This window comes from Sinocyclocheilus rhinocerous, unplaced genomic scaffold (assembly GCF_001515625.1).
Source record: "Sinocyclocheilus rhinocerous isolate Xijiao unplaced genomic scaffold, SAMN03320098_v1.1 scaffold411, whole genome shotgun sequence".
Lineage (NCBI taxonomy): Eukaryota > Metazoa > Chordata > Actinopteri > Cypriniformes > Cyprinidae > Sinocyclocheilus > Sinocyclocheilus rhinocerous.
In genome coordinates, this window is record NW_015640493.1 from 1,910,478 (window position 1) to 1,921,866 (window position 11,389).

At 37.5% G+C, this 11,389-nt stretch overlaps 1 protein-coding gene across 1 annotated transcript in view; it reads left to right on the forward strand.

Moving 5' to 3' along the window:
- LOC107753259 (cadherin-10-like) overlaps positions 1-10,821 on the forward strand; it is a 50,216-nt gene extending 39,395 nt beyond the window's left edge. Inside the window, exons 9-13 of the mRNA XM_016569383.1 lie at positions 336-472; positions 917-1,035; positions 1,224-1,332; positions 2,287-2,538; positions 10,077-10,821. Coding sequence (XP_016424869.1) covers positions 336-472; positions 917-1,035; positions 1,224-1,332; positions 2,287-2,538; positions 10,077-10,567 — 1,108 coding nt within the window. The 3' untranslated portion in view covers positions 10,568-10,821. The remainder of the gene's footprint in view (positions 1-335; positions 473-916; positions 1,036-1,223; positions 1,333-2,286; positions 2,539-10,076) is intronic.
- The last annotated feature ends 568 nt before the right edge of the window (positions 10,822-11,389 follow it).

The following is an 11,389-nucleotide window of genomic DNA, read 5'->3' on the forward strand; positions in this document are numbered from 1 at the left end:
GGTCTTAAAACGCAGAGGAACAATGTATAGTTTGTTGTGCTCGGTGTGTAACTAACATCAATGCGTTTGACGAGGGCAAATTTGTTCTCTAATAGAGATGTCAAATCAAATGCATCCCACCGTTTGAAGGAAAATTAAACCAGTCTGGGCTGATTTATTTGGCGGCCTGCGCAGGCACTGTTCTGGGCCCTTAATTATTGGTGTGTGATGTACCCTTTTTCACTTCCTGGGGCCGTGTTTACAGCACTTTAAAACACTGAGGACGTTCTGTCCCTGTGCCTGAGCATAATCAGAGCTCCATTGTCTCGCATTCATTACCGTCATTCTTGTTTCAGATACACCATCGATCGACACACAGACCTGGAGAGACTGTTTAGCATCGATTCCAACAATGGGACCATCAGCACACTGCAGGCTCTGGACAGAGAATCTTCCAAATGGCACAACATCTCTGTTCTGGCAACCGAACTCAGTAAGTTTGCATTGTGAGCCTTTGCTGGATCACTGCTGATATGAAATGGGATAATGCCGCAAGGTTTACTTATAACAACGCGGAAAGCTCTTGCCTTTTAATTCAATATTTCAATTTCAAATCGTGAACTAGTTATGGTCTGAAATTCATTTTCAGGTTTTTTTGTTTGTTCAAACCTGTTAAAATAATTATGTTATCACAGGTGGACTAAAACTTTTAGAGCCTCAAGACATTTTCAGAAATGGCTAAAACGACAGCAATACAATAAATGACTGATGACAAAAATCAAACTGTCACCTTGGGTTGTGGTTTAATTCATGCTTTCTGCATTCTCGGTAGAAGAATATATGCCTGGAGTAAAAGGCTGAAAGACAAATTCAGACTCTTGAATGCAAACTGAATATCTTCCACAATTGCTGAAACGCATTCATCATTGGCGTCTAGGTACTGCCCTGCAAACCAGAGTGCCGGTGTTTATCAAAGTGCGCGACGTGAATGACAATGCGCCTGAATTCGCCATGTACTACGAGACCTTTGTCTGTGAGAATGTCAAAGCTGGTCAGGTATGCTGCAGTTTAATGTTTATTCATTGTTTCACACAAATATTTTACTAAACGCTTCTGCTTGCTTTGTTACTTCTGCTGTTCCGTAAAGCTTTAGAGCTACACTTATGACTGATGCTTTTGTTAGATTACACATTTCTGTTTTGAATTAGAATAAGGTGAATCATCTTAGCTTATTATGTTTCCAGCTCATCCAGACCATAAGTGCTGTGGACACTGATGAGCCTCTTGTCGGGCACAAGTTTGTTTTCAGTCTAAACTCCATCAATCCAAACTTCACCATCTTCGACAATGAAGGTAATTTAATGGAAACCCATTTCTTCATCAAATTAAAAAGTAAAACAGGTAATGGTGAGATACGTTTAAAATAAGAAATACAATGTAAAATATAGATGCTGAGATAAAAGGTTGCAATTCCAAATATAAATTGAAGTTTAAACAAAAAATGCTCTGAAAGATATAAAAAGGCACATTGTGGATATACGCTACCATTCAGTGTTTTAATAAATGGATATTTTTATTCATTTGATTAAAAGTGGCAGTAAAGACATGTATGGTATAAAATATTTCTCAGAATGATTTTTGAAGGATCATGTGAATGAAGCCTGGAGTAATTGCTGCTAAAAATTCACCTTTACATCACAGGAGTTAAATACATTATTATAGAAAACAGTTATTTTATGTTGTAATAATATTTCACCTTATTATTATTATTATTATTATTATTATTAACTTTTCACTGTATTATCAAAAACATAAAAAATCATACTGACCCCGAACTTTTGCAACTGAGGTATAAAGTTGCAATTATTTGCACACATTTTTAAATACATAATTCGATATGAACTCACATATGCAAATCACAAAGCCACAATTAGGAGAAATAAAGTCACAGTTGTAACATATGAAGTCATATATATATATATATATATATATTTTTTTTTTTTTTTTAAATTTTTTTTTTTTTTTCTGAGAATGAAATAAGATGGGGTGAATTGGTGAACCTGTTTGAAAACAATCAGTATTTTTTATTAGGTGACAGATGCACATTGACCTGCATTGCTGTCCCTCAAGCTGTTATTGTCTTTTAATGAAGTCAGAATATATTATTCACAATGCCAAAAATGCAACTAGCTAAAGAAGCAATTGGCTAGCTAAAAACCCAACTCAATACATACGATTTGAAAACAACACATTATATTGCACACTAGTCTCAGTATCTATAATAATCTTGACATCATTGACTTATAGACAACACAGCGCGGATCCTGACCCGCCGGGGCGGCTTCAACAGAAGAGAGATGAGCTCATACCTGCTGCCTGTCGTCATCTCAGACAACGATTATCCCATCCAGAGCAGCACCAGTACGCTGACGGTCCGTGTCTGTGCCTGCGACAGCCGTGGGAATGTGCAGACATGCAGTAACGAAGCCCTGCTGCTCTCAGCTGGACTCAGCACCGGAGCCCTGGTGGCCATCTTACTCTGCATTTTAATATTACTGAGTAAGTGTTGAACTCCTGTAAATATACAGCATTGGGGCGTTTAGCTATTTTACAAAAACCTTTATACGGCCCTGCATGGTGCCTCTCTGAACACGGGGCCCCTGGGCGGATGCCCAATTGTCCATATGGTTAATCCGGATCTGGTTCAGGCCACCCTGAACATAGCAGCCCTCTTTACATGCATCATTTTTGTTCACTCTAATGCGTGATATTAAACATTATGTAGTGCACTTTCTCAGAAGCATTTCATCATCTATAAGCAACATATGCACTGATGTAACTACATTACAGACTGAACCCACCAAACAGTACAAACACTGTGGCTCTGCAGTGAAAGCAACAAGGCTCAAACAGAGACAGGAGAAAGGTTGTTGGGTTTCTAGCTGTTTCTCTTTTTTTTTTACTCTGAGAATGAAATCAGATGGGGTGAATTGGTGAACCTGTTTGAAAACAATCAGTATTTTTTATTAGGTGACAGATGCACATTGACCTGCATTGCTGTCCCTGAAGCTGTTATTGTCTTTTAATGAAGTCAGAATATATTATTCACAATGCCAAAAATGCAACTAGCTAAAGAAGCAATTGGCTAGCTAAAAACCCAACTCAATACATACGATTTGAAAACAACACATTATATTGCACACTAGTCTCAGTATCTATAATAATCTTGACATCATTGACTTATAGACAACACAGCGCGGATCCTGACCCGCCGGGGCGGCTTCAACAGAAGAGAGATGAGCGCATTCCTGCTGCCTGTTGTCATCTCAGACAACGATTACCCCATCCAGAGCAGCACCAGCACGCTGACGGTCCGTGTCTGCGCCTGTGACAGCCGTGGGAATGTACAGACGTGCAGCACCGAAGCCCTGCTGCTCTCAGCCGGACTCAGCACTGGAGCCCTGGTGGCCATCTTACTCTGCATTTTAATACTACTGAGTAAGTGTTGAACTCCTGTAAATATACAGCATTGGGGCGTTTAGCTATTTTACAAAAACCTTTATACGGCCCTGCATGGTGCCTCTCTGAACACGGGGCCCCTGGGCGGATGCCCAATTGTCCATATGGTTAATCCGGATCTGGTTCAGGCCACCCTGAACATAGCAGCCCTCTTTACATGCATCATTTTTGTTCACTCTAATGCGTGATATTAAACATTATGTAGTGCACTTTCTCAGAAGCATTTCATCATCTATAAGCAACATATGCACTGATGTAACTACATTACAGACTGAACCCACCAAACAGTACAAACACTGTGGCTCTGCAGTGAAAGCAACAAGGCTCAAACAGAGACAGGAGAAAGATTATGGAGTATCTAGCTGTTTCTGTTGTTGTGTCTTACCTCTCTTGGTCAGAAGCGGGTTGTTTCTATGATTGAGGTATATATGTCTGGGTTGCAGACTCAGAACAGGGTGTGTTTACTCAGAAGATACATTGATCATCTTCTGATGAGGAGGAGACTGTGCTTTGGCACAGTGTTGTGATTGGCTGTGAACTTCAGAAGTGGCCACACATTATGTTCTACACGTTCTCATGGACGATCAGAACTGGCCGGTTTATCAGTTTTTGTTTACAAGTCTTACACATAGATTTGAAAAGGTATATTAAAATTGAAATAATTTTATTTAAAAAATTTGACGTAACAGTCAGTAGATAATTTAACACTCCACAATAAGGAGCAATTTGTTAAGGTTAACATTAGTGAATCAGATTAGACATAAACTGACAGTCAGACAGACAGACACACACACACACACACACACACACACACAGATAACACAGAGAGACAGAAAATACAGACAGAATTTACAAAGAGATGGATAGACAGACAGACAGAAGAAAGACGGATGGACGGACATATAGATAGATAGATAGATAGATAGATAGATAGATAGATAGATAGATAGATTATTCCTTCCACTTCTAGGGAAATTTGGAGACCATACATTTTTGTGACACATTTGATAATATATTTTCTAGGCCGATGCAGCCTGCTTAATACAATACATTTTCTTATATTTAGTAACGATCCCAAAACAACACCAAATATATAACAGATCTTGTAACATCTCAGCGATGCGTCTGGCGAGCAGAGCGTACTGTATCCTGACCTCTTGTCCTGATATTCTGATGATGCAGCACAGCGTGGGCCGTGCAGCATCCTCCTTGTGATGTTTATTTTGTTATTTATTCATTTTTACTTTGAATTTTCCCCAAATATTTCCTCCAGACAATCAAAAAGTAGGGCACCTCATTAAGACATTACTGTAGGTGCTCTCTCTCTCGTTCTTTGCTTTCCTCAGAAAGTGCAGCGGTGCGGAAAAATAGCTTTCATTATTAAATGTATGCAATTGACAAAAAGGCCTTTGTGTTCTTCTGGGGCTTAAGTAGGTCACATGCTCCTTCCTGACGTCCTAAAATGCCACTTGTGGAAGGTAATGCAGTATGAAAGCGCAGCTGGTTCTGAACAGCATGTGTCTGTGTTGTTTCTGCAGAGAAAAGGAAAAATATGTTGTGCTTAAGTTAAAACATCCATCAATAAGTAATTGTTGAAACTGCTGGTGAGTGCATCTCTCAAGTCTCCAATCTAACCTGAGGCAATCCGTCATCGTTCTGCATTTTCTATTATCTGCTTCTGTATGATTCGGTTAAATGCAATATTTTCAGGAACTTCAGGTTGACTTAGATATCTATTATTTATGCTGGCTGAAACCGGCTTTTGCTAATACATATTAAAGACATACCATCTATTCTGAAATAAAATAGCAATGCTGCAAGTAAACTTATAATGACAAGTGTTTTGACATGGCCCTCAAAGTTCTAACAAATTCAACTTTGAACCTGTTTGCCGCTGACCTCTCGAATGCATTACATATGCAATGTCTGGTCTAACTTTACAGCCAATGACTTTCTTTATAGATTATGTCTTTAAAGTACAAAGCAAAGCAGCAAGAGATGTTTAAAAACTGTTTATGAAGACATCAAAAATGCTTCCTAATTTATTACTTTTAAGTCATGGTGCCTCAGTTCTTAAACTCATTTGAATTCACTAACAGCATCCTGAGACCCACGAGTCGTGTTTTTCTTTTTGCGATGGACTGTATCAAAGTTGGTGTTGGGGAAGTTATTTTAAAATGTCAAGCTACAGGCTTCTTATAACTCATAGTTGAACTTTTGGAAAATTAGTTAACTTTTCTACTACTTTTACAGTTACAGTACTAAAAAGAAGTACATAAAGTACATTCATAAGTCATAAAGTAAACAAAACACTGTTGAAATTAATAAGTGATTGATCAAAGTGACAGCCAAGACAATATGTTACAAAAGATTTATATTAAAATAAATGCTGTTCTTTTGACCTTTTTATAAATCAAAGAATGCTGAAAAAAGTGGTTCCAATGTTGATACAAATAAGAACCATAATCAATATTTGAACAATGAGAAATAACAATTGATAATAATTGAGAACCAAATCAGATTAAAATGATTTCTGAAGGAGTATGTGACACGGAGGTTGAAGTAATAGCTGCTGAATACATTACATTTTAAAATATTAAAACCAAACCAAACAATTATTGTAGATTATAATAATATTTCACAATATCACTTACTGTATTTTTGATCAAATGCAGTCTTGGTGAGTATACAAGACTTCCTTTAAAACCTTAAAACATTTTAGTTTGTACTTTTTAAGTATAGTATTTTATATATTTTACAGTATTTCACACACACACACACACACACACACACACACACACACACACACACATACATATTATAAAACATTATAAGCAAACATTAAGAAAAAGTAAAATTCTGTAAGTACATGGCCCCTTTAAATTCCACCCCAAAATTATATGTCTATATGTATATGTTTCTACCCATTACACAACACAGACAATTGTGCGCCGTGTGTTCAACCACTTCTGCCATCTCATATTCTGCTGTTCCCCTGTGCAGGCACCATCTAGTCCACCACTGATCCTCTTTGGGCAAACTTAATATGGATATTTTCCCATATATCCTTCTCCATTTTCAGTATCTTCCCCTAAACCCGTCCACTGGCGCTGAGTGGACAGGTTACAGAGGGTAGAGATTTTCCAGAACAAAATATCGCATCTTTCTGCTTTTGCCTTCCTCTTTTTTTTTTTTTCCACAGGTTCCTGCTCTCCATTTCCCCCTCATTTTACATTCTTTCTGTTGCACCCTTTTCTGATGAGCTGGCTAATGAAAAGCCCAGAATATACACTAATAGAGGACGTAGCTGGTTTACGCTGCCAGAGCGAGAAATATCCGCATCCAGCCCACACTCTTCCACCACCATTTACCTTCCAGATCACAGAATGAGCCCTGCACACACAACAGGCCCCCAGGCTGGGCAGAACACAGCATGTTGCCCCCCACCGTTCCTTCTTCATAATTAACACCTGAGTGGGAGGCAGGGGCGAACTCTCCGATTACCTGCTGGGAGGAGAGAGCAGCCACTGAACAGGAAAAACAAGCTGCAAACTACAGCACCTGTTCCCTTTTTAGGACCATAATTCCCTCTTCTCATCTCTTCTTGCTCAACATATGAACATTATGTGGTGAAATCACCAAACAGTGCCAATACTTTAGCATGATGCATTTCAGCGCAAAAGCCAGCATCTTAAACAGTGTCATCTGATTTTTACAAAATTAATAATAATTTGTTACATTTATATAGCACTTTTCTGGGTACTCAAAGCACTTTACTTGGAAGGGGGTATAAGATCATATAATGTTGTTTCCTTTAAAAAGGTGCAATTCAACAAAAATACTAAATCAAATATTTTAAGCAAATTAACTGTTTTGACAGTTTAGGTGATGAAAATTAAAAAAAAAAAAAAAAACATTCCCAGTTGAAGAAATATATTGTTCTACAATTTATAATTCTATGAATGCTGCATTCTATCAATTATATAAATACATATAATTTAAACTGAATGGATAGCAATAGATTTTAAGTTCAGATTGAATGATTCCACTCAGTTTGCGAAACATGATTCATAATTATTAAGTAATATATCCATGAATTATAACTAGGGCTGTCAAGCGATTACAATTTTTAATCTAATTAATTACACGATGTGGCGATTTATTAACTGAATTAATTGCAAATTAATCAACAGCCATAAACTGTGTAACATAAAAGAAGATGATTTGACAAATGGCTCAGTATTAAGTTTAACCTTTCAATTCCACAATAAATACATAAATAAATTATTTTAATCATTATCACCATGACCAAATCATAACTCAATCAATCAATCAATCAATCAATCAATCAATCAATCAATCAATAATAGATTAAAAATATAATACAATAATAGACGAAAAGCTCCATAGTAAGGCTTGAGACATCTTGAGACATTCTTGTTTTATGTCCTTGCATTTTAACAGTAATTTGCATAAAGTATTTTTTAAATACTACTACTACTACTACTACTACTACTACTACTACTAATAATAATAATAATCATTATTATTATTATTATTATTATTATTATCACCATGCTCTTACTCGAAAACAAAAAACAAAAGTACTGTTAAAATGCAAGGACATGAAAAAAAAAAAATGTCAAGCCTTACTGTGGTGCTTTACATCTGTGCCCTTTGGAACCTTGCAAATTTGTAATGCATAAGAGAAGAACGCAAACCCTTTTTTATTTCTTACACAATTTTAAAACTGCAAGGTGGTTGCTTCAGGCAGTATAAGTCTTTATCTGCATTACAGTGTGTGTTCTCTCTTCTGTATTCATAAGTACCTTAAGCGCATGACACCTTTTGAAACACACTCCTCTGTATCTTCAGCCAAGCTCTCTGTAGTGCTGCGCGCTGCTCACTGGGTTCTTATCTGAGTGCTCTGCTTTAGCCATCCAAGAACAGCCTGTGATTCTCTGGCAGTGCTTTCTTCTCGCCGCAGTGATTGAGATTATGCACGCTTTGTGTTTCTCTGAGCAGCCGTAAACTAGATTGTCTGCTTTTTTTAGCTGACTCGGTCCTTCTGTTTTCAGTGACTGTGACAATTTTATTGTCCAAGCCATCGATTGTCTGGTCTCTCCCTGATTGAATTAACTAAACTTAATCATAAGGTCTTACTCTTTGGTGTGGATCTTGCTTGTAGCCATAGCAAATGTACTCTGTATCTTTTTTACCACGTTACAGCACAAGCAATGACGTGTTTTGTGAGTTGTGAACATACTGTCCCAATTGAATGATGGGGAAACTACTTGCTAGCTAAGCTAAAAGCTATTTCATCAAGCTACACTTCTCTGAAAAAAAAAATGGTGTAGAAACAATTTTCAATCAGAAATTGCTAGTAAATTTCACAAATGATTACAATGAAATGGCAAGTAACACATTGAATTAAAGGGATAGTTCCCCCAAAACTGAAACTTTTGTCATTATTTACTCACGTTTCTTTCTTTTGTTAAACATAAAGGAAGATATTTTGAAGAATGTTGGCAACCAAACAATTGACGGTAGCCATTGACTTTCATAGTATGGAAAAAATAAATACTATGTAAGTCAATAGCAGTTTGGTTATCAACATTCTTCAAAATATATCTTCTTTTGTGTTCAGCAGAAGAAACATGTTTGGATGAAGTTGAGGGTAAAAAAAAAAACATATCAAGGCATTTTAATCAATATTTTGCTGTAAAATTAGGACCTAAATTACCACATACAAATCAATGAAACCTTCATGCAAATGAATAATCTGAATGAACTAACTCACTAAAATGAATCAGACTTACCAAAACAAACACAGTGTGACCAGTTTAGTCTGAATTGTAAATGACTGACTCTTGTGAGCCTTTTAACAAATCTAGTTATTGGAGAAAAACAAAAATACTCTCAAAGTCTGGTCTGAATGAAACTGATCAGTTTCTGACATCTTTCTGACAAGTCGATTCCAGGCTTTTAGTCCATGTGTGGCAGCTCTGAAGCCATTTCTATGCTACTACACTCCTAAAAGACAAAATTACAAAGTTATCATTTACAAGAATTATATTTTGGACCAACAACATTGATCACTCATCCTGCACTGAAAAAAAGGAACAAAGAACACATTTTATTTTGGAAAGACACTGTAATTACTTATGCAATTTCCTACTTTCTGAGAAGAAATTGCACTTTCTGAGTGGAAATGGTTTCCAATCCAATTTTATTTTCAGCGTAGTCAAGATTTTATCCAAACAAATGCTCGGAATGAGAATGTCCCTGAAAAACTAGCTAGTTGTGGAATTATCTGTAATTTAAATTTTTATTTTTTTTTCCCCCATCTTATAACAAATGGTTGTTTAAATTCTGAATGAAATAACATACCACTTTTAACAAATTGTAATGTTTTAAGACATATTATCGAGCAAAAGCCTGTAGGAAGCACTGCTTCGGCTCTGTAGTGTCAGGTATCTCTGTGACATTCAGAATGCATGACTATCACAGAGCTTTGTTCAGCTTGATTTGCACCATACTGATGATATCATTTCATTCGTCTGTCTCTGTCTCCATAGTGATTGTGGTATTGTTTGCGGCCCTGCGGCGTCAAAAGAAAAAGGAGCCCCTGATCATCTCAAAAGAAGACGTCAGGGACAACGTGGTCAGCTACAACGACGAGGGCGGCGGAGAGGAGGACACGCAGGCCTTCGACATCGGAACCCTGCGGAACCCCGAGGTCATCGACACCAACAAACTCCGCCGGGACATAATGCCTGAAATGCTGTTCCCCTTCCGCCGCTCGTCTCCCATCAAAGACAACACGGATGTGAGGGACTTTATCAATGGACGGCTGCAGGAAAACGACTCGGATCCCACAGCGCCCCCTTATGACTCCTTGGCTACCTATGCCTACGAAGGCAATGGCTCTTTGGCGGAATCCCTCAGCTCTCTAGAATCAGCCGCCACCGAGGGGGACCAAGAGTTTGAATATCTGAGTCACTGGGGTCCACAGTTCAAAAAACTGGCGGATATGTATATAGGGCAGGAGTCCCAGAGAGAGACTTAAAGTGGATATGCAACACAGCACACTTAAATATATCTCAGAGCACTAAATTAACACATACGTACTGAAGTCTCCCTCTGTTCTCTGCTGTGTAACGCATATAGACAAATTTACGAAGACTTGAACATCGCGCTCAACTACTGGGAACTCTTCACATAGACATTCTCTTTTCTCTTTGTTTACTTTAACTTTGTCCTCTTCTTCTGGTCTCTCTCTCTCTCTCTCTCTCTCGCTCTTTATCTCTCTTTCTTTCTCCCCCCCCCCCACAAATAGATACACTCACATGTATCAATCTTTCTTGAAATCATATATATATATATACATTTTTTTTTTTTTTAAATATGGACAGTATTTCCATGCAACAACATATATTTAATAAAGGTAACAAAAATACTTTCAACAGCTGCTATTTTTGATATTTTTTATAACCATACAGTCATACAAGGGTCATCTAAATCCGTTTTCCTTGTTGAAACATACTGAAAGGTCTAATACATACACCTCTTGCACATGTCCAGACGTACAGTTCTGTACAAATCCTCAAATTTGAATAGTCAGAACAGGAATTCCCAGCCACAGGTGACAAGTTTGCAAACAACGACCATTTATAAATGAATACTCATGAATACTAATGTGATCATGTTGGCTGCAAAAAAAAGTTTCCTCTCTTGAATCAGCTGTGTCCTTAAATGAACCTAACAGGGTTTAATCTTGAAAAGACAGTTTGTCTTTCCTGCGCCCCGATAATAAATGAAAACGTCTCGGGTTACGTATGTAACCCTAGTTCCTCGAGGGAACGAGACGCTGCGTCGAAAACGCTAGGGG